Source organism: Indicator indicator, chromosome 20 (genome assembly GCF_027791375.1).
Source record: "Indicator indicator isolate 239-I01 chromosome 20, UM_Iind_1.1, whole genome shotgun sequence".
NCBI lineage: Eukaryota > Metazoa > Chordata > Aves > Piciformes > Indicatoridae > Indicator > Indicator indicator.
This window is the reverse complement of record NC_072029.1, coordinates 18,745,553-18,769,739: the sequence shown is the minus strand read 5'-3', so window position 1 is coordinate 18,769,739 and position 24,187 is coordinate 18,745,553. Positions and strand designations below refer to the sequence as shown.

General features: G+C 45.1%; 1 protein-coding gene across 1 annotated transcript in view; it reads right to left on the bottom strand.

Annotated features, from left to right (window-relative positions):
• The window catches only part of GARS1 (glycyl-tRNA synthetase 1), a 31,431-nt gene extending 8,442 nt beyond the window's left edge, over positions 1-22,989 (bottom strand). Inside the window, exons 1-11 of the mRNA XM_054390009.1 lie at positions 22,915-22,989; positions 19,026-19,127; positions 16,327-16,429; positions 15,122-15,263; positions 14,023-14,111; positions 12,514-12,590; positions 10,599-10,744; positions 9,472-9,621; positions 4,475-4,637; positions 3,442-3,606; positions 480-587 (exon numbers count right to left, since the gene is read on the bottom strand). Coding sequence (XP_054245984.1) covers positions 480-587; positions 3,442-3,606; positions 4,475-4,637; positions 9,472-9,621; positions 10,599-10,744; positions 12,514-12,590; positions 14,023-14,111; positions 15,122-15,263; positions 16,327-16,429; positions 19,026-19,127; positions 22,915-22,974 — 1,305 coding nt within the window. The 5' untranslated portion in view covers positions 22,975-22,989. The remainder of the gene's footprint in view (positions 1-479; positions 588-3,441; positions 3,607-4,474; positions 4,638-9,471; positions 9,622-10,598; positions 10,745-12,513; positions 12,591-14,022; positions 14,112-15,121; positions 15,264-16,326; positions 16,430-19,025; positions 19,128-22,914) is intronic.
• Positions 22,990-24,187: the final 1,198 nt, after the last annotated feature.

Genomic DNA, 24,187 nt, shown 5'->3' with positions numbered 1-24,187 from the left:
TGAAGCAACATTATCTAACAGAAGGTGTCCCTGCCTATGGCACTGGGGTTGGAACAAGAAGATCTTTAAGGTCCCTTCCAACCCAAACCATCCTATGGTTCTAGGAAAGGAACAATCGAAAATACTGAAGAGCAGAAGGTCAATTTTTTTTTTGACAAGTACCGTTATCAGTAGACCCATGGAATGATGTAGAGTAACCCCACACTCACATTTAAACCATGTTTCACAGACAAAACAGAGCCTAGCATTAAGTCAGAAAAAATTCAAGCACCCTAATAAGTTCCCTTTGCCCATGTGAGTAAAGTCACCCACACACTCAATTCTTTGGAAGTTACTTCCCAAGTCATGCTGGTCTGTAGCTCTAGTTCCCCTGCTACATTTACAGAAGTAACTTAAAATGGAGCTGCACAGCCCTCCCAAGACACCTCACTGTCAAGTCACTTTTCACTTCAAGAGAATGGTTTGTTCTGAAAGGATATAGGTTCTTTGAGAGGCTTCTCAGCTATAAGAGGAACTTTGGTGGCACGGGCATGGCAGGAGAGGTCATAGCAGGAACGATCAGCACAGCCAACAATCTCAATCCAACCCTGAAAAAAACAAAGGAAAGCTTTCACCAACTCACATTTTTGTCCACTTAACCATCAAATATGTTTATTCACCTTTAAGCCCTCTCTGCTCCCAGGACTGTTTCTTCTACATAATTAGCTCTGTTACAATAAGCAGCCCTCACTCACTAGTTGCTCCCTCACTTGGATGATTCTGTTTATTTCCAGAGGAAATGATCAGTTATCTAACCAGTGCCTGTGTTCAGGGCTGGGTTTTCCACATGGCTTGGCAGAACACAGCACTGTGCCAACAGCTTGGGGCTGGGACCAGAGCACACAGACCTTTCACTCACATGCTATAGGCACATAGACATCATGCCTTCAGGGCTTTGCTGCTCTGCAAGCATGGAATAGACAGCAGGCAACCAGCCACACCAGAGTGGCCAAAAGCCTGCCTTAAAAGCTAGTAAGAAACAGATGACACACAGGGGAAACAATTCTTTAACCATTTCAGTATGTGTGGCAAGGAGGAGTCTCAAACCACCATTCGCACACAGGGAACCAATGAAGCCTTTCAACACTTGCAGCAAACACAGCCACCACCTGGATTTTCCAAAAGACACTCCTGTGTAAGAGAAGGCACATCAGCACCATCCCATCAGCATGGACACACAGGCAGCCAAATGCTGTGTGGTTTTCCAGTTTGCAGTGAAATACATGTGAACAAAAGAAACCTCTGCGCTGGAAAAAAACAAGGTGTTCCAGAATTGTTTCTGTAATTTCACAGAATGCCAGGTTGGAAGGGACCCCAACCTTTCCAGGTGATAGTGTAGATTAAATGAGATGGTCCAGCACCCTGTGAAGGTGCTGTCCCATGTAGGGGAATCCACCACTTCTCTTGGGAGTTTCTTCTGATGCCTAACTGCTCTCCTTGTGAAAAATGTTCCTCTGGAGCGTAATGGGAATTTCCCCAGCAATAACTCATCCCCATCAGTAATTTGTCCCCATCACCCCTTGTCTTTCCCATGGGACTCCTTGTAAAAAGGGAGTCTCCATCCTCCTGACAGCCACCTTTTATGTACTGATACATGGTAATAAGGCCTCCCTGTGTTTTAACACAAATTAAATTATTAGGGTACTACAGTCACTTCTCCCAGAATAGAATATACAGAATATATGTTTAACTTTACAGAACAGATTTTAAGCTATTCAGAGCAGCTACTTTTTACTATGGAGTGCTACAAACTGGTATAAACATTTTTGGTCAGTTAAGTGACAAACCACAGCATGAGTTTAGCTCACAAGGTGGTTTTGTCATGCCCCTGGGATTTGTGCCTTCACTTCTGGGTCAGGCTGTTGTCCTGATCCCTGACAAGTTTATTAATCTTATTTACATGATGTGGCCCACATATGTCCAGGCTGGAAAGAGAAGCTATGAACATAAGGGAGTCAGCTATCTGCATTCAGAGGAAGCCAACCCATCCATCTACAGGGCTCTTCTGCATGAAGTCAAATCACTCATCAAAGTTGCAGTGATTTTTTTTCTAATCCTAAATTTGGTAGAACTCTACTGGCTGTTATTCCTCCTACTAGCTATAACAAATCATCACTAGCAGTAAGTTGGTTACGCTTCTTAGAGGAAAAATCCTCACCAATAAAACCTAAAAATCCTCCTGCAGACAAAATCCATCAACCACACACAACTTCCTCACTCATAGCTTGTAGGAGGTTCTCCCTACCCTTAAACAAGACTGTTTGAACCATCTGAAGCCTTGACCTGTGGCCACCTTTGGGCTGACTATGCTACCAGTTTGGTTATCAAACTGGCCACGACTGTGGATGGGGTCTACTCATATAAGGGTCACTGTAATGTAAGAGATTAACCCCACAGACCTCAGCAAAATCCATTCTGATCCTTTACTGGAACTTGACATACAGAGTTCTCCAGATATTTTCAGATGCCTGGACACACCCTACACTCCTTAGACAGCCTAACCAGGCAGAACAGTTGCTTCACTGCACAAAGGAAAAACAAACTTTTAAGTCAGATTCAACCCAAAAAGTAGATTCTGCACCCTTCAAGAGGAGAAAGACTTCATAATCTACACCATCTAGCTACTATGCCTTCAAAGACATTGTTTTGAAACTATCACTCCCCTACTGCCATACTTGGCTGAGACTGAGTGACGTGGCTGAAGGCTTTCCAAGAACATCTAAAATGAGCTTTGCCCCTAACTACCTACTGGTGGTTTTCCTGAAAGAAAAACATGGTTGGATTGTGAAAAATGTGCCAACAATACAAGAGAAAAACAAAGTATTCAACAAGGCCTGAACTGAAAAGCTCTTAATGACTCAGCATGAAAATAAAAAAATACTTGGGAAATTTTTCTCCCAGCACCAGCTGTCTGAACTGGCAGGAGTGAACTCATTTCTCACAGCTTGGAAGTGGGAAAGGAAGAGCAAGCATTCAAGTAGGAAGGAATCTGCCCTGGAATAACACCTCCAGCAATACAAATTCTTCCCCACTGCTTTACAAGGGTTACAATCTTTGGAAAGCAGCAGGACTTGACTTCCTTTAATTCCAGGTGAAATTCAACCAGTGAGAAGACCTCAGGCAATTTCAGGCTCCAGCAAAGGAGTCTGAAGCACAGACCTACAAAGAAGCATAACCAGTTCATAAACTTTGTGCAAGCCCACTGCAGGGACCTGACCTGTTCCCTCAGTTCTGGATTCAGAGTATTCTCCACTGCAGTGTGTTCATACCAGTGCAGGACTGGGCAGAAGCAGCAGACTCATAGCCCTAGTTTTAAAAACCAAGAAATCAAGCAGAGCCCTTTTCTGCACTTTGAGCAGATCTTATGGGGAGTGCCACTTGCTGTTTCACTCTGCCACTTACATAGGATGTTTTGGACTCTGCATCCCAGCAGTCACAGGCATAGTGAGCCATCTCGTTCTCCATATGCTGTCGGAAGCGCAGCTTCTCCGGGGATACGCCAACCTTTGTAAGGAAGAGGTAGATTCTGCCAATGAAGTAACCGAGAACGGAGTTATTGATCACACCCTGGAAAGGGAAAAAGTAGGAAGACAAACAAAAATACACAGACATTAACTCCTAAGGAAGCAAAGTCATCATTTGTTGTACTTCTGCAGACCACCTGACAAACATGTCAGACAGAACTTCTTTCAGCTGCCTGTGATAAAGCACTGTGTCTCCCCTGAACTTCAAACTCACTTAGTGCCAATGGTAGTATCTTCACCTGAACTAAACAGCAAGTCATTGTTACTCTAGAATTCACCACTAGCTGCCTCTGAAGATCACCCACCTGAAAATATCTTGCTGTATGCCACAGTGTGGTCACTGGCATTAAAACAGCGCAAGGGAATCATCATAGTTATACCTCAGGACCCCACAACTGTACCCTACAGTTCACAGCTGCAATACAACAGTGGGGGGCGGTGTTCTTTTCTTTGTTGTTATTGGTTTGGGGGGGTTTGTTTAGGTTTTGGGGAGGGGAAGTGTTGTAGTGGTTTTTTCATTTGAGATTTTGGGAAGGTGGACTGAATGGGGTGGGTAAACCTACTCATTCATCTGCATGAATGGAGAATTGAGTAGTGCAACCCCAACATGTAAGTCACATACTGATGGGGGTCAGCAGCTGAGTAGCAGATTCCCAGGCACTGCTGAGCTTTTGGTGGATATTGCTATTTCTTACTGCTCCTCTCCCTTTACCTAAGCATGAAGCTTAACTTCTAAGCACTATCCCAGCACCACCTGCAGGCTTTCGTTATAAGGGCCAGGCTTGGACTGATTCACTGATCCCTAAATCTGGAAGCAAACCGCAACTGGCACCAAGACAACAACTTATGATTTAATCTCCAGAGCAATATTCAGATGAGCAAGCTCCATGTGTTCACAAGAGGAACCTTACCTGCTGGACAGCATCTCCCAGCCGCATCACGTGGGCAGACTGCCCACTGACCTGGGCCTTGGAGGAGTACAGGAGGATGTTGAGATCTGCCACATTCTGAAACTTGGGGTGATTTTTCTCACTGGGATCTACAAAGTGCTCAATTTCTGCCATGGTGAATTCCCTAATGGAAACACAACCAACCGTGTATTAAACATTCTCTGTGTTAGCCACAGCCCCTCTAATAAATGATTCTGCTTTAATCTCACACAAGCAAGTCAGCAGTTTAAAACCACATGCAAACCCAGAGCTAAGATTGAACATGGACCAGTCTCAACAGTGGATTTAATTTCCTCTCCAAATTCCTAATAAAACTTTCTACAAATTCATATAGAAATTTCTCCATAGTTAGGCCACAGCCATCCCCACTGTGATTCAGAGCAGAGAACATCACCCCTGGAAACACTTCCAGAAGTTCCTTGTAGTTTTTCCAGATGGCTGTGATACCCATATTAGAAGTATGCATTTGCTATAGGGTCAGTGAAGAGTAATCCACTGAATCATAAAGTGCCTTTAACTTGTATTGGAGGTGCCCACAATAGCAGGTGAGGTGATTTCTTGAGGATAATGATACTGCTCCGTTCAGCAATGGTGGACATTCTGCTTTAAGAACTTGTCTTTAACACATCTCTACTCATGTGCTGATTCCCAGCCTTCTTGCTTGAATCAATTGACGGGGCAGGAGCTCAAGTGCTGTTCTGCTCAGTTCCCTCAGCAGCTGTGGTGTACACTGAGAGGAACAGGAAAACCCACACCATCAACAGTTGGCTTAGGAGATGGTGCCAGCAGCGGAATTTTGGCTTCTTTGATCACGGGGCAACTCTTACTGCACCTGACCTGCTGGACCAAGATGGGTTGAATTTATCTAGAAAGGGTAAGAGGGTGCTGGCACTGGGGTTGGCAGGACTCATTGGGAGGGCTTTAAACTAGGTCTGAAGGGGGTGGGAGTGGAAACCAGTCTCCCTGGAAAGGAGGGAGGACCACACAAACTGGTGAAATCAGCAGCCCAGCTGAAGTGCATGTACACCAATGCACGCAGTATGGGCAACAAACAAGAGGAACTGGAACGCTTGGTTCACCAGGAAGACTATGATGTAGTTGCCATTACAGAAACGTGGTGGGACGATTCTCACAATTGGAGTACTGCACTGGGGGGTTATAAGCTCTTTAGGAGAGACAGGCAAGGGAGAAGAGGAGGAGGGGTGGCCCTGTATATTAGGGAATCCTTTGATACCTCAGAACTCGAGGTTGCAGATGAAAGGATTGAATGCTTATGGGTTAAAATCAGAGGGAGGCCACACAAAACTGACATCCTGGTTGGAGTCTGTTATAGACCACCCAACCAGGACGAGGAGGCTGATGAGATATTCTATAAGCAGCTGGAAGCTGTCTCAAGATCATCAGACCTTGTCCTTGTGGGGGACTTTAACCTACCAGACATCTGCTGGGAACTTAATTCAGCAGAGAGGAGACAGTCCAGAAGGTTCCTAGAGTGCATGGATGACAACTTCCTGATGCAGCTCTTAGGTGAACCTACCAGGGGCAAGGCTCTGCTTGATCTGCTGTTCTCAAATAGAGAAGGGCTGGTGGGAGATGTGATGGTTGGAGGCTGTCTAGGGTGCAGCGACCATGAGATAGTGGAGTTTTCAATATGCAGGGAAATAGGGAGGAGCAGTAACAGAACCCTCACTTTGGACTTTCGGAGGGCAAACTTCAGGTTGTTCAGGCAACTTATTCAGAAAGTTCCCTGGGTAACAGCCCTTAAGAAGAAAGGGGTCCAGGATGGTTGGACCTACTTCAAACAGGAGCTCCTAAAGGCACAGGAACTGGCAGTTCCCACATGCCGTAAGACGAGCCGGCGGGGAAGACGACCGGCCTGGATGAGCAAGGAGCTCCTGAAGGATTTAAGGGAAAAAAAGAGGGTTTATCGCCTTTGGAAAGGGGGGGAGGCAACTAGTGATATGTTTAAGGGTGTTGTTAGATCATGTAGAAGAAAAATTAGAGAGGCAAAAGCACAGTTAGAAATTAAACTGGCCGCTTCTGTGAAAGACAACAAAAAGCATTTTTATAAATATATTAATGCTAAAAAGAGGGGCAAGAGGAGCCTCCACTCTTTATTGGACGTGGAGGGTAACATTGTGACTAAGGATGAGGAGAAGGCTGAGATTCTAAATACCTTCTTTGCCTCCATTTTCAACAGTAAGGCAGGAGGACTTCAGGATAACTGGCCTCCTGAGCTGGTTGATGGGGCCAAGGAGCAGTGTTGTACTCCTGAAATCCATGTGGAATTAGTTCGAGACTTGTTGAGTCACTTGGATATTCACAAGTCCATGGGACCTGATGGGATTCATCCTAGGGTGCTGAAAGAGCTGGCAGATGAGCTGGCCAAGCCTCTGTCCATCATTTTCCACCAGTCCTGGCTCACTGGAGAGGTCCCAGAAGACTGGAAACTGGCCAATGTGATGCCCATCCACAAGAAGAGACGAACAGAAGAACCTGGGAACTCCAGGCCTGTCAGCCTGACCTCAGTGCCAGGGAAAATCATGGAGCAGATTGTCTTGGGGGCAATCACTGCATACCTGAAGGATAGCCAAGGAATCAGGCCCAGCCAACATGGATTTAGGAAGGGCAGGTCCTGCCTCACCAACCTGATCTCCTTCTATGATCAGGTGAGTGCCTGGTGGACGTAGGAAAGGCTGTGGATGTAGTCTACCTGGACTTCAGCAAGGCCTTTGACACTGTCCCCCACAGCAAACTCCTGGCCAAGCTGTCAGCCTGTGGCTTGGACAGCAGCACTCTGCGCTGGGTTAGGAACTGGCTGGAGGGCCGAGCCCAGAGAGTGGTGGTGAATGGTGCCACATCCAGCTGGCAGCCTGTCACTAGTGGTGTCCCCCAGGGATCAGTGCTGGGCCCCATCCTGTTCAATATCTTTATTGATGATCTGGATGAGGGGATTGAGTCCATCATCAGTAAATTTGCAGATGACACCAAGCTGGGAGCAGGTGTTGATCTGTTAGAAGGTAGAAGGGCTCTGCAGAGGGACCTTGACAGGCTGGACAGATGGGCAGAGTGCAACAGGATGGCATTCAACAAATCCAAGTGCCAGGTGCTGCACTTTGGCCACAACAACCCCATGCAGAGCTACAGGCTGGGGTCAGAGTGGCTGGAGAGCAGCCAGGTGGAAAGGGACCTGGGGGTACTGGTTGACAGCAGCTGAACAGGAGCCAGCAGTGTGCCCAGGTGGCCAAGAAAGCCAATGGCATCCTGGCCTGCATCAGGCATAGTTTGGCCAGCAGGAGCAGGGAGGTCATTGTACCCCTGTACACAGCACTGGTTAGGCCACACCTTGAGTACTGTGTCCAGTTCTGGGCCCCTCAGTTTAGGAAAGATGTTGAATTGCTGGAGCATGTCCAGAGAAGGGCAACGAGGCTGGTGAGAGGCCTTGAGCACAAGTCCTATGAGGAGAGGCTGAGGGAGCTGGGACTGTTTAGCCTGGAGAAGAGGAGGCTCAGGGGTGACCTCATTGCTGTCTACAACTACCTGAAGGGAGGTTGTAGCCAGGAGGGGGTTGGTCTCTTCTCCCAGGCAACCAGCAGCAGAACAAGAGGACACAGTCTCAAGCTGTGCCAGAGGAGGTTTAGGCTGGAGGTGAGGAGAAAGTTCTTCACAGAGAGAGTGGTTGGCCATTGGAATGTGCTGCCCAGGGGGGTGGTGGAGTCACCATCCCTGGAGGTGTTCAAGAGGGGATTGGACGTGGCACTTGGTGCCATGGTTTAGATAGGCATGAGGTGTAGGGTGACAGGTTGGACTCGATGATCCTTGAGGTCTCTTCCAACCTTCTTGATTCTTGATTCTCCAATACGAGTGGTAGAACAGTGAGTTACAAATTATAAAAACACCAATTCCACAGCTGGATAGTTTTTCCCTTGTTTTGAATAAAAGCACACTAGCCATGAAAATTAAATCACTTTACATTGAATTAGCTTGTTACCCAGAACCTTTAAAAAAGCTTTTGATAATCACTAACTGTAAATCACAGGCAGCAGCTTATAATTTGCTATCACAGCATAACAGCCTCCAGTAAATGTGCCACAAGTGTATAATTTATACTTGACTGAAACTGCATTTCAATAAGAGAAGTTCTCATTTCCAGGTGTGCAAGAAAGGAGTACTAAGACAATTCCAAAGGGTTCTCCTAGTGATAATGGTGTTGCTGCCTCTCCCTGACATTTATGGCACCATATTAATTAATGACCAAGTTTACAGCACATTCTGCCCGTGTGTATGGCAGAACTGTACTGACTGAATGGGAGCTCTTGCTCCAAATTAGACTGAAGAGACTTCATAACCTCAGTTAAAACACTAAGGTTATCCTTAATCAAATGCAATAATTGCTTTTATCATGAGACAGAAAGCTTTGAAAGTAATTCTCAACAACCCTGAGCTTTTCTGCTTGACTGATCTTGGGACACAAAGACATGCCCTAAGTCAGGTTATCTCACAGTTTCCTCTCTAATAAGTTGCAGAGCCAAGATAAGGAGACAGTGCTGCAGAGTCCATCACGTTTTGTTTCCAGATTTCAGGTTTGAATAAATCATGTGAACACAAACAAGCAAAGCTGCATGTCCTGTGGAGGACACAGCCACCTTCAGTATGATTTTTAGATGATGATGGAAGCCAATTTTTTTTAGTAAAACTGAGTTTAATCCAGGTATTTCTAATTCAGCAGCTACTGCAGAGATCCTGTTTATCACCAGCCAGGCTTAGGCATAATCCTGTAGTTGAAATCTTAAATTAAATCAGCTCACCCTTGAACCCCAAGCCCTACTAGAGACATTGTTAGGAGCCCTCTGAGAGAAAGCACTGAAGTCAGACAGTCATGTACAAACATTGGAACAAAAGGGGAGGTGCTGCCCACTCCCAAGCACCCTTCTGTTCAAAGGGGAAACATGCAGTACCTGACTCTGATGAGGCCGGAGCGGGGCGAGATTTCGTTTCTGAAGGAATTTCCAATCTGGGCAGCAGCAAAAGGCAGTTTGCCTTGGTTAAACTCTAGAAGACGTTTGAAGTTGAGGAATATTCCCTGTGCAGTTTCTGGCCTCAGATAGCTGAAAGGAGATAGGGGAGAGGAAAAATCAGGAAGAAAAAAAGGTGGAGAAAACAGCGAGGAAAAACCCCACCATTATTACAAAACTTTCTTCTCAAGTCTTTTAACTCCAGGCACAAAACAGACTGAAGGGAAAACCAAACAAACATCAGCTGGAGCCCAAACACAGCAAACATAATTAATCCCAGAAGTAAACTTGAGGACCTGGCTGCTTTTGAGATGCAAGCATAGGATGGAAAAAGGTCTTTGAGTGAAATACATTGGCCAGTGGCATCAAGGAGGTCACAGGGAATGCACCCTCCTTGCCTTTGTGCAGGCAAACCATGACTGTGGCTCTGCTGTCACATGACTTGTGAAGTGGTAAGGTCCCTACAACCCCTAAGGTGATTTGAGGCTTCCAGAGAGGACACCACTCTCAGACACTATTTCACATACTACTAGAGAACACAGACAAGATGTATCTCTGATCCAATCCCAGACCAAATGCAAGAATCATATTCTTGACTCTTAATGGAGGTTTCAGTTTTAGTTTTGGAGACCTCAACTCAAAGACAACAGCCTCTACATTCTCACACACTAACTACCAACACCCTGCAAACGATGCTACCTCTGGATTGCCCTGCTAAATAACTTCATTCTGAAACATGAACTCTGAAGCAGGTTCTCTGTAGCCTTGGAGTTGCTGGGGACCCAGCATTAATTTGTTTTATGGAAACATCTCCAACCAGCAAGAGTATAGTTGTGATCCACATTATCTGGCTGCTTCAAGTGGTTCCATGATTCTGCAAAGCTCCTTGTTTCTCCTACCCCTCACCAAGAGTAAAAGAAATGCTAACCTGCCAGAGAAGACTGGGACTGAAAGGCAGGGGACAGCTAGTCAAGAAGAAATTGAGTATTTCAAACCTACAGAGATTTCATTTTTATTCCAAGTGATCTATGAAGAAGAAAGAACGTGAGCAGAATGAGTTCAGTACCTACCCAGGCATGTTTCCTCCAGGCCCAATGGAGGTCTTGAACATCAGATTGAAAGAAACAGGAGGGGACAGGTCATTCCCAGTGATAGGTGACTTCACGTTGTAGTTCACAAAAAGATCTGCAAGTTCTTGCTGGCCGTAGTTGTCCAACTAATATCAAAACACAGGAGAATTGTTTTAATTACTAGACAAGGCAAAAGGAATGAATTTTCTTTTCTTCATCTTTTACTGAGATTGATGCAGAGTTCTGAATCACCTGCCCAAAATACTCCCTTTTAACCTAAATTTTCAAGCAAGCTGAAGCCTGAACCAATGATACAAAAAACCACTGCAGATCTGCAAACCCATTTTAGTAATACAGGTCCACGACTCAGTCATACCACAGGAAGTCTGAAGTCTAGATGGAAATGCAAGCACTGAGCCTAAGAGTGGGTGTAAAGCAAAAGTCATTGGGACTGTATCACCACCCACCAGTAGCCTCTTTCAAACAGTTTCAGCTAAAACATGGTGGGCAGTGTGTTGGGAATGAAAACAATACAGCAATGGAAGAGAAGAAAGCTAAAATTTCCGCAGGGCTTTGTTTGCACACGATTTTCTTTCTTAGGCTTCAGGAAATATAATATTCAAGGTATGCATCCTATGCTCTTTTAGAGCTGTTCTGCATCTTAGTTCCACAGCACAGTGCTTCTTGGTGAAAGATTTTCCATTTGCTCTGAAAACAGTCTGTCAATCAGTGGATGCTTTCAGAAGTTGGATAACGTCAGCCCCCTCCAGGCCTCTAACTTCCCTTTTTTTTTTTTTTTTTGGAAGGTGGGAATCAAGCAGTAGTAGAATGACAGATCTAATTGCAATGAGCCACAAGTTTTGGCACTGTTTTGTGCATTTGTGTACTAGCCTTTTGCATATCTACATTTAAATGTGGCTTCTAGACTTAAGGATCTACACTGAACAGTACAGCAACAATTTAACACTCAAGGTTAAAATAAAGGAGTTGCTTCCAGCATCAATAGTCATGATCCTTCATGTAGGAGAGAAAACTCAAGACAGATGATAAAAAGGGTTTATTAATAGGGAGATTCCCCTAAAGGACAGAGGGAATTAATACTGGTTTTAACATTGGTTTATTAATAGAGAGATTCCCATCAAAGGATGATCAAAGTTCAGTGTTGTAGTGTTGACAACCCAATCACAGCAGCTCAGTGATGCAATATACTGGACAAAGTTGGATCTTTCTGGAAGGAAACATGTATTCTATGCATGGCTCTGGAAGCATTTATCCTAGAAGTCATGAGAACAAACACTAAAAATGAAGTAGGAAAAACAAATTAAAAAATAAAAGCAAATGTCTGTACAGCTGCTCAGGAATGTAAGTCTGGAGCACCAACTATTCTCAGGGTAAACAAAGGAAAAATCTCTGTGGAGTGCTAGAGACAGTTGAACAAATCTCAGTGCTGCAAAGCCCAGAGAACTTTAGAATCTAGCAATTCAGTGCTTAGGTGATGCAGAAAAACTCTGACAAAACCTCTCACCCATCTCCATTCCTTTCTACCATAATCCCACAGTGAGGGATTTATCAAGGTAAAGGGAAGACTCAGAAAAAATAGGCTTCCTGCCAGGGATTGAAGTGGAACAGGGCACACCAGCTCCAAGGACAGAGCTTCAGCCCTACCAGTCCAACATTCAAGGGACCAATATAATAGGAATAGTTCTCCAGAACAGCAGGAGGGAGATGTGATTAACCAGCAAGTTTGCACTATGTGTTAAATCAGGAAGTTTTCAGTACTTAGGAGCATGTACAACCCAACATGTATCCCTGAGAGAAAGGCTTCTGAACACCTTCAGAGACACAGCAGCGACACTGCCTCTGCACTTTTTTACACATGTCCCTGAAGCCTTCACCTCCCCACACAGGCACCCACCTGAGTTAGAACATTTTCCATCTCTGCCTTTTTCTCTGCTGTGCACTTCTTGTCAGACATCAGCTTTTGCAGGTGAGCTGTGAGCAAAAGTCTGTAGTGAGTTTACACTGCAACCTCATCAATGACCCCAAACTAAAGCTTGACAAACCAGAAGGATCATCCAGCGTGAGCATAAGTGCATGTCCACCAAGAGCCTTGATAGTGTCTATCAGGGTAATTCCACTCATATCATCAGGCAATGCTGATCTACAGCTGAGGAGCTGCACCAGTTTGCTGTACTGGTGTGCCACAGGGAAAACAGCTCCCTACCTAGCTCTTTCCAACACTCATTTCTCTAAACTCAAGCAATAGCTCTGTAGTCTCTTTGTCCTTATTTTCTTTCTATATAGACTGGCAATTAAAAGCAATGTCTGATCTCAAGCCAGCCAGGCTAATTTTATCCAACTGCACCCAGAGGCATGTACTGAGCTGGTACAGTGGGGTTATTTAGACTGCATTCCAGTTTAAAGCACAACATCCTCCAGAGGATCCAAAGGCAGACAGTGATACCAAGAACTCCCTCTCTCATTTGAAAAAGCCATCTGACTTTGTAGAGCAGTAACTGTGGTTGCCTGGTCACGAGCAATGGGCTGGCAGAAAAGACAGAGACACACCTCTGTGTGATGCTGTTCTGTGTGCAAAATGGGCAGAGGTTAGGTGGGCTTCTTTTGGATTTGTTAAAATAAAAATTAGCATTATTAAACCAGCTTTAATGACAAGAGACTGATCTACACACAACTTCCAAGGAGAAGGCTAAAAAAGAGCACAACTCATTTCAACCTAGAGTAGAACAATCCTTCCTCTCACAGTGGAGCTGTACATTAAGAAGTTCTCAAAGAGGTTTTTCTTATTTCTAAGGTTCCTCCACATGATCCTTTTGTTGTTGGTGTTTTTTTAAACAAATTTTAATCAGTAACCAGAAAGATCTGTGAGGATTTTGCAAACCTAAGAAATTCCTGAAGTTTCTTTAGCATTCCCAAAAGCCAACAGAGTTCTGAGTTCTAAGCTATATGAAGGTCAGCAGTTGCCATGTAATTTGCCCTGAGTAAGGAAAGCAGGCTCTGTCCTCTTATAGCATCACTCCATTTCTCATTTCTGAGCAAAAAGTAACTTAACCTCAAGAAAACTAAAATCAGACCATGGCAGAGAACAAAAAGCCTGTAACACTGGCAGTTTTTAGCTTAGACAACAGTAATATTACAGCCTGATGACCCAGGGTTTTATAAAAAAGGACTCAGCTATGTTTTCACTAGAGATCTTGCACCTCCTTTAAGTACTAACACAACATTTGGGTAGAAATGAGAACTTATGGGATCTTTGGCGTGATATAATTGATGAACTTTTCAAAAACATAAGCATGAAAGAATGGCTACACCAACTGGCTTCCCTGAGAAAGGTGCTTTTTCTCCCATATTTGTAGCACTGCAAGATATCCCCCCAAGGCCACCTAGCCTTGGAACAAAACCAAACCTTTTAAGAGATGATCAGCACGAAAACATTCCCCGTTTTTCACATCTTTCACCATGAAGTCAGCAAACTTGTCTACATGACCAGAAGTCCTAGAAAAGATGATATAAAAAAGGAACATGAAAGCTGCCACTGGACAGGTACGCTGTGATCCCAGTGGACACACCATTATCAAAGAGAAGTCCTTCAAACCCTCTGCCCAAACTGCAGGCTCAGTTTTCCTTCAGATGACAGATTCACAGGAAGCAGTACCCACAGGAAACCTCACCTGTCAGACAGTTCAGTACATCTAAATCTTAGGACGTGTCACTCAGATGACACTAGGTGCCTTTAAGAACTGCATAATGACTGAAGCAAGACATAGATACAATTGTGAGGAGTAACCAGTAGTTCAGGTGGACCACTATTTTATACCAGTGATCCGTGAAAGCTTCTGCCTGTTGTGCTGTGACCCACACAAAGTAACAGTTGACCCAGCTCAGGCTCGCAGCCCAAAAGCTCCTGATGTATTCAGTAAACCTGTGGGCAGTCTTAGTGAAGACACATAGAGAGTCCAGAGTTTGAAGTATGCTCTCACCCTGGAAGATGGTCCCTCTACCTCGCCTGTGGATAAAAACAGGGTTTCAATCCCCAGGGCTACAGAAGCAGCATTTGCGTTCAGAGCTCAATTAATACACTGCATATTGCCAGCCCTCCACAGAGAGGGGAGGGGTGGTCAAGCAACCTGGCCTCTCTCCTAAATCTGGGACCTAGATGTTCCAGATTTAGGCAAGTCAACCAGTCACCTAATACTTTTTCTTGTCTTCTCTATCTTTTAGGAAAAAGGACAATGGCAATTTCTTACCTAATGAGAGTGCTAGGAAACTTTAAGACATTAGACTCTCAGCCATAAGTCCCACTGCTCTCCCTGATTTACAGAGCATCAGCTTATCACACTGAGCTGTGCACTGGATACCTAATTATTTTGCAGTGCAACAAAGTATTAAATTGGGTGGCCCAACCTCAGCGTCCCTGTGGGTAATTTTACAGAAGACTGTAAAAAAAGAAGCAACTATAACCAGAAATTACATGCTGCAGAAAAAAACCAAAGATCCACATTTACTTCAGAACTGGCTCTGGCGTGAGCATGGTACAGTCGATCTCCAGGATTTGCTCTTCCTGAATAAAATGTTGCCGCCATGCTTGGATGATGTTGTTCTTCAAAGCACACCCAACAGGCCCAAAGTCATACAGACCACTGACACCTGCAAACAGAAAAAGGTAAAAAAACGTGTGAGATGGCATGAACCTGCCTTGTTTGGAGGAAATGTCCTCCCTTCTCAGTGTTTCCAGCAGTAGATTTAAGTCAGAGGTCATTTTCTGAGCATCAGCTTCCCTGTGCTAAACAGAATAGGGAATGTGGCTCACTGCAAAGAGGTTTTCATGCAAAGACCATGACACAAAGGCTGAAAGTAAACTCTGTGAAGCACCTAGAGACCCTGCCCTGTACACTAACCAATACAGTTCAGGTGCAGAGCACGCTAGGGTGTCACAGAGTGGTAGAAGCTGAAACTAAGCAACTAACAGCTCTAAAACCTACACTCTCTCCACCGATGGATTACATTTTGTGGAGAGTTTTTCAGGAGCAACCTGTTTGAAGGAAGAATCTGAATACAGCAGTGATAATGCATGGGCCAAAACAGTATGGTATGGTCAGTAACAGAACGTATTTGCCAATCACCAGTTTAGGCACATGGATGAAAGAGGAAGAAAAAGCCAAGAAAAGAACAGAGAATATTTATTTAAATGCCTTAAATGAAAGAGCAGAAACCACACAGGCACTGTGCTGCCCCTCAAGATGCTCAAATCAGCTATCTGAAGAGGTTTAACAGTCACATTTGTTCACCTGTACCAGAGTTCATTGACAGGGTTCACTAGGTAACAGGTTCTAAAGTTCACAGTACTATTGAGCACTGTCTGGCCAAGAAAAGTTCAGATAGTATGACTATGTGGAAATAGGCTGATCACCCCCTTAAACACCAAAACACGTGAGCACCCTCTGCAAAGAAACCATATTCTACACTAATGCTCAGAACATGCATCCTAAAATCCACTCACATTCGGAAAGCAGAAGACAAAATTTGAGCCCCCATCAAGACTTTGGAAAGGGGGAACTTCTGAAAGGCTCAAGTAGGGAAGTGTAAAGGCAACTTCAAGGAATTTCTTTTATGTTGCATTAACACTGCAAGGATACAGCACTTCACACAGCTATAAAGACCAGAACATTAGCCTAAAGGGATCAAAATGTAGACTTCTTCCCATCCATACCTCCATAAATAGAAAAGGCTTGATCATAGAAAAACCTCCTTTTTAAGGTGTCTTCCATCTTAACTCTGTCCACAATGTCATCTTTGGGCTGTAAGGCTAACTCCTGTAATTCAAGAAAAACATAACCAGTTAATAGCTCCAATTTCTGGCAGGAGGTGAAATCTTCTCCATTCACCACTACGAGTCAAAAGTCTGTAAAGGCCATTTTGAAGCACAGGTACCCTGCCAACACACTCATTTTCCAAACAGGAACAGCCACACTGAGATTCAAGCAGTCAATTACCGACATGATTGTTGGTAAATGCAGCATTTTACACACTCGAGGTGGACTCATCTGCCCTAACATTCAGACAGCTAAGCCTGAGCTGGTTATCCACAGCTTTCTTTACAATCACTGGAAAGAAATGCCAGTTTTCCAAGCAATTCTTCTGACCTATTTCCCTGGCTATAAACATCTTGAAGTGACTAGCTCAGACTACAAACATGTAACTCCTGGCATACATGAAGCTTTCAATAGTGCTCATCACATGAAAGAATTTTGACTATGAAGATGACAAACATCATCATCCTTGTGCTCTGCCAAAGGTGTGTATTCAGCTACTTACTTGTATGAAGAATATCTGTTAGCAAAACGTAGGCTTTCCCAAAGATGGCCTCCTGCACTCAAAAAAATCACTTACAGAGAAATGCCATGACTAGATTCTGTGAAAATTCTACAGCAGACTTGCTCTTTTATCTTAAAACTCATGATTTTTGCAACCAACTCCATGAATGAAGTCAAGAGACTTGAAACATTTTCTTAATAAATATGATTTGATAATTAAAGTAGAGTCAAGCCAAGAAGCTCAGTAAGTGGCTAATGCTGTCAGTTTGAAAAGCCTTTTGGTAACAAGTACTGTACAGCAAAGCATTTCAAACTCTTCTTGTTGGGTTGGGGTTTTTTTGGCACCTGTAAAGACAAATAAATGTGGCCTGACTTAAATGCACTGTACAAGAAGGATGAATTTGCCCAGACATGTACAGTAACACTGCCCAGTTCTGAACTGGAAGAGAGAAATAGCCAGCAGAATAGAGTAACTGGCATAGGTTAAAGAATTCTGTAGAGCTCCCTTCTACTATCTAAAGAGCATAGTTAACGATCTAGTGCAAAAGTCAAAGGAACAGTCTCTTCTGACATATATTCATAAATACATTCATAAATAGAAGGCAGAAAAGTGCCTGTGTAAGTCTTCAAGAAGAAAAAAGACCCTGCAGAGGAGCAGAATCGTCTACTGACTTATGATGAGGTTTGAGGACATAAACCCAAAGAATTTTAAACACTCAACTGCTCTGCCCTGTTCAAAGCTTCAAATTCAGAGCCACTCTGCCATCCTTAAGTAGGAATCACAGGGACTGAAAACTGAAGTGGCAGCTGCTACAGCTAACGAGCATTCAGACTGCTGCCTTCTGCACAAGGTGCAACAGCTTAATTATGATGCATTGCTGGGAACACCATCAAGAGAGACTCTGAGTGCTGCACTCAGAAGGGCAGATGATGCATTTACAAGGTCATTCTGGTACTGACAGGGATCCAGCCCACACATATTGTGTAACTGGCAAGCACATTCCTACGCAGCCTCCTACCAGCACTCTTCCAGTAGAAAGGTGAGGTGAGGCTCACAGGGATACCAAGACTCCCAACCTGCCCTGTTACATCTCTACATCAAGCTTCTAAGGGTGGGAAACAGAATTGGGACACATTTAGAAGCTATTTACTCCAAGTTTCATGCAATCATTTCAGAGCACATTTCTGTGCTGAAGACTATGGAAAAATCAGGTTTTTTAATTTTAGTTATATGTATACAAACAGGTAGCCATCACACCAGACCAGATAGAGCATGCCAACTGCTTGCCTCACATGACTCTCTAGGACAAAGAGGGTCAACTGATTTCAACTCAGGTATACTCCTATTCTCACAGTGAGTTAGTTGCAATCAGTGGTGTTTTTAATTTACTCCTTTATTTTTAAGGGTACCACCAAAGCACAACTACAATCACTTTTATGTGACACAAATTTGAAAGAACCTCACAGCTTCCTGGGTGAATCTGCACACCTGACTGTTTTTTAAGCTCCAGGAGTCCTTTTGTTGTTTCAGTCAGAAAACCTTGCAGGATAAGAAAGTGTACTTTTACTTTATTGATCTAGATACAAAACAAACTTGAAGTTCTATCATTTAATTTGCAGAAAGCCTTTTCAGAGCACTATCACCTTTAAAAAAAGAGGGCACAATTTCATACAATATATTCCTCTCTTTAAGGCTGTTTGAGACATCTTCAAAACCTTTGTTTAAACTAGCAAAAAAATGGTTTCTAAAGAAGCATGTTCTGTGCCAGTCTGGGAATTTAAATGCTACACAAAGTGCCTGAAGATGAAGCTCACTACAGTGAACAGAATGTGTTCTTGCTGTGCACAAAAAAGATCTACAGAATAAACAAGGACTAGTGACACATACACTGAATTGCAGCTGAACAACCTGAACTCACATTTATTTGCAGACACTCCATGATTTAACACTAAAAGATATTAACCTAACAAGTAAAGGATGAAATTGCAAACTTTTTCAGAAGTGATTCAAGCAGCCTACCCTGCTATGATTGTTCCAAGTTTTAAAGCTTATTGAGACAGAACTGTGGAACTTGAATTTAATATCCAGACTCACCTTTGCTTCTAGGACTCTCTTCCGAGCTTTAAGCTCTGCTACAGCTCTTTCGATATCCACCTGGGGAGCTTTCTCTTCCTTCAGCTTCCTTACAAGCTCTCCCTGGAAGGAGACAAAACATAAGACATAGACTCTTTCTTTGAATGCCACAGACAAGAACTCTCCTCCTTTCAGCTCCCCTGGCAATCCAAAAGGAGGCTTTTGTCCTGCCTTGTCGCTCTCCACACAGGTCTCAAGAGGCTGCTTCAGCTGGTAGAAGTGAGAAACACTTTAAGTGTTTGAGAGTTAGCAGAACTAGACATCATTAGAGAAACTCAGCCCCCACACATACTACTGTTAAATCTCAGACCTGTTACTCAATCTCAGTGTGTACACACACACTCCTGTGTGTACCACTTCACAGCAGATATTCAAAAATAGTGCATCCTCAAAGACAGAAAAATACCAAGTGGATTCTCAGTTGGTTAATACACTCTGTGCTCTCTTTTTTGGCAGTAAGGCTTCTCTTCTTTCTACATCTTCCCTTTTCTTCAAAATTTAGGACCATTTCAGACTTCTTTTCCTCTGTCATATCCTGTTTAAAACTGTACAGTAAGTACATGAATTTTGAGAACAAGGTCTCACAGAAGACAGACGAGAAGGCACTGCATTATCTGTAAAACTGACTGTTTTAAAAGCTTGTCCAGTAACTTTGGGAAAGAATGGAGTTTAAAAAAATGAAAAATTTAACCCTCTCCCCACAAACAGAACCCCAAAGATTAAGTATTTCAGAGCAGCAAAACCTTGCTGTGGGCTTACACTGAAGTCGTGACCTCAGTCAAACCACTATACCTAGCTAGGGTTCCACAAAGTTCTCTTTGGCCTGTGGGAAAGATTCTCCCCTTTCATCCCAGGGAAGTGTTCAACCCTTAAATACTCAGCAGCAGCTTTTCTGACTATGATTCTCAGAATGATGCTCATTTTGCTCTTAGAGATGAATTAATTAAAAGTCTTCCTTTCAGTGCACTCTTCTTTGGCCAATATTCTACCTTGAATTACTGAAAGGGACAAAGGAGCTGACCCAGGAGGAAAAAGCACAGAGATGTCAATGCCCTCTCAAGTTCTAAGAACGGGATGCTCCAAGTTCAGCACTTCTCTAGCACCATGTAAGAAACATTAAACGAAAACTTAAGAAAAGAGAAAGAGGGAGAGAGAAAAAACCCACAGAGTCCACAGAGATTCCAACATTTCCATAATACCAGCTTTGTCATAAATTCTGCTTTTCTGACATTACTATTACAGGCAACTAAGAAACAAAGGAGAAGAGAATCCACAGACTGCCATTCAGTAATCAGATTACAAAAGCTGAAAGTGCTTCAGAGACTAAGGAGTTCAAAAGCTAATTTTATTAATAAAAGGAGGAAGACTCAAAAGACTGCATCAAAACAAACACACACAAAGAAAACAAAGAAAAACAACAATCCTGTCAAGCTCCCTAATCCCATCGGTTGTAAGAATAAAACAAATCTGCTGTTTCCTTCCTGTTAACCAGTTACACCAAAACATGAAAGTTTCACTCGAGGGCTGAGGACTTAACTGCCATTCCTGGGTAACGTGGCAGAGGGAGGGATCTGATCCTTCTTTTTTTTCTTTTAAAGTAGTAAGTCCACATTGCCTTTGTTGAGCTAGGGGGTCGGCAGTGGGAAAACATCAAGGAAGCAGCAAAACAGCTACTGCTGATGCAACAAAGCTATCACCCTCCTCATTGCTGAGCATCTAAAAGCAGCATACAGCAACTCTTTGTCCTGATCTGTAAGAAAGAGAACTCAGACATACGCAAGAAGAGGGTAAAAAAACCACCACAACTGAAGCAAACAATTATGTTTGCTGACAGGACTCAATCTAATTAAAGCTACAGTCTTGAGCCCAACCCAGAGGAGGAGCTCACAGCAGCACTCGATGTGGCAAATTTTGCTGCAGCTTTGTCCCACAGACCAGGAAAGCAGAGAGGGATCCACCCCTAGATCACGGCAGCTTATTGCATCAGGCACTGCTGCAGGAAGATACGCCTCTCACTTTCCTCTCCATAGGTTAAGAGTCCCTTAGGTTTAATTAACCTGCTTCTCTACAAGCTGATAGCCAGGGTCCCCTGCATCAGAAGGTATCAACTAACCCAATCTTTTTTACTCCCTCCTTTTCTTCTTCTGCAAACATTGTAGTGAATTACTACTGTGAGCTGTAAAACACAATATCCACAGTCCCAGCTACACAAATGTACCCACAGACCTTTACTTGACACCCTTCACTCCTGTTTCAATCCCACAGGCAGCCAGAGAGAAAGGGTGCATTGATACTTTAAAGGCAAATAACAGCACCCAAGATACAGGATTTTAAAACAAATAAATTGGCTAGGTCAGGAGATCGTAATTTTATTTACAAGAAGCTTTCTTGCCAAGGCATTAAGCTGTACAATGATTCATAATAAAAACTCATTGAAGTGCTGCTGCTGGTATAATTAGAGGGCCATAAATCCACTCATTTAATGGGAAAACACATGCACAAATCTACAGATACATGGGACACACACATAGCTATGTGTGCAACTAAGCAGAAGACTATGGATTCAGCCACTTTAAAAGATGCATGTGGGGAACTGACACGCATGGGTCTTGATGCTAAAGCAAGAAGGAAAGGGAGTTCCCATGTGCTGTGAGCAGGCTCCACTGCCAGTAACATACACAGCAAGGGGACCAAAATCAAGATTCAGTTAGGAAGTAAAAAGACAACCAAATCCTTCTCAGGTAAGAAGTAAGCTAAAGATAATAGTTTCACCTGTGAGGAAAGTGTAAAGATAATGTGATGCAGACCAAGCTAATAGGAGGCAGCTACATATCTAGCCAAATAAGAATGACGAAATGGAAAACGTGCAAAGGGATTATCCCTTACAGCGCATCAGGCAAGCATGCAGCTCCAAAACATACGGTTCACCTGCAAAATCCAACACAAAGATACCTCTAAAGGGAAGTCATCTTGTGACCCTATGGGACAAGGAAACCTATGCAGGCTGCTGTACAAAGAAAACATCAAGAGCCAGCTACAGGGCCCTAAAAGCATGACAAAGTCAGCTCTAGCTTGGGCACATAAGTCAGATGAAGCCCAGGAGAGGAAAGCCAGGTAGACTGACGCACAGATCCAGTTCTGCAAGCCAGCTCCTACACACAGCAGCATCGCTACGGGGAGGGGAAAGGGCAGTCTGCGGGAAACCTCCACACGCTGCCGCCCCCGCATTCCCTGACAGCCCACTTCTGGGGCACAGCACGGTCCATCCGAGGGGAAACAAGTGCAAACCCCCACCCCAGAGAGCCGACCCTGGCCGGGAAGCCCGGGAAAAGCTATAGAGACTTTCTTCTGTGGGATCACGGCTGAAGCACTGCAATGCCCCAGAGCACGGGACTAGAGGGTCGCAAGCAGGGCCCTGTCGGGTTGAGGGAAAACACTCGGCAGGGAGGGCAAACAGCCACCCAAGCCGGCAAGACTCGATGGGGAACGGGGGACACCTCCCCAGACCCAAGCCAAAGCGATCCGAGCGGATCTGTCACATACCCGACCCCTCAGTCACATCCCCAACCCCAAGCCGGGACTCTCCCCTCAACCAAGCGGATCGTCCCCGGCGGGTGCCCCCCTCCTCAAGGCCTTTGCCGGAGGGTGTGTCCCCCCCCAAAAAAGGTCATTCCCGGAGGATGTTCCCCCTCCTCAGGCAAGTCCCCCCTGCCCGGTGTCCTCCCTCAGATGTCTCCGTCTCAGGTGGATCCTTCCCAGAAGGTGTCTCCCCCACCTCAGAAGCCACCCGCCTGAACCAGACTCCCCTCAGCCGGGGATCACCCACTCATCCAGGCCAAGCCGGGTTTACCTGCTGCCGCACCGCCTGCCGCAGGGGCGCAAGCAGCGCCTCAGCTTGCGGACCGTCCATGGGGGTCGCGGCCGGGGCGGGCCGTGAGCGAAGCGCGGCGGCGGCGGGCGGGCAAGCAAGGCGGCGGAGGCGGCGCAGCAGGGCGGGCACGACGCTACGGGGCGGCAGCAGCGGCATGGAGAGGCACGACGCGCCGCCCAGCCCCCCCCCGCATGATGAAATCCCTCCCGGTGTAAAGCCGACCCGTGTCCCGCCGTCGCACTTTCCGCACGGCAAAGAGAACGCTGCGACGCCAGCAACGCGCGGCCACCCCGCCGCAGATTCGGCACGACGCACAACGGCGGCCACGCCGAGCCGATAGGGGGCGCGCAAGCGAGGCCCGGCCGCGTCATTCACACACGCACACGCACGGCGGCGCCATCACGCCGTGCTACGGGGCTGGGCTGCGCCTGCGCGCAACAAATCGGCCTGCTCCCCAGCTCCGAGTGGGAATGGGCTGGAGACTCCTGCCGCTGGCTCCGGGGTGCTTGGCGTGTCACAGGGTCAAAAAATTGTTAAGGCAGGAAAGGCCTCTAGATCATTAAGTCCAACTGTTAACCCAGTGCCACTGGGCGCCCACTTGGGCATGCTGCTGGCTCATCTTCAGCTGGCTGGCAACCAGCACCCCTCAGATCCTTTTTGTCCAGATTTCCAGCCTCTGCTCCGACCCCGGAGCGTTGCCTGGGGTTGTCGTGACTCAAGTACAGGACCTAGCACTACTCTTCACCCAGCCATACCTGCTCTCACACCCCACACTCCCTCAGGATGCTCATGGGGCAGAGATGTGCTGTCCCCTCTGTGTAGGTGTGAGCTGAAATTCCCCCCCCCCAACAATAACCAGGCTAGCCCAGTCTGGAAGCAAATGAAAAGCTGTATTTACAAGCAGAGTCTAAAATCTACAATGAAATGCAATGAATATGTACAAATATACAAAATTCACGACATTCACAAATATATACAATCAACAGAAAAGCACAACCGATCTCCCTTTGCTTCCCCCCAAGGGGACCCTCCCAGAGGGGCCTCTCTCTCTCCCAGGAGCTTCCCCCCAGACCCCCGTGGACAGAGAAGCAGAGTTTGTTAAGCAGAAAGTTGTTAACTTATTTGCCAAGGTCAGTACATGTTATCTTCGGCCAGAAGAGAAGAAGAAAAAAACAGCAGCCAGACAGCCCAGCAACTGCCCCCACTGCAGAACGCAGAATATGCAGAATGCCCCACTTTGTTTTGGGTAATA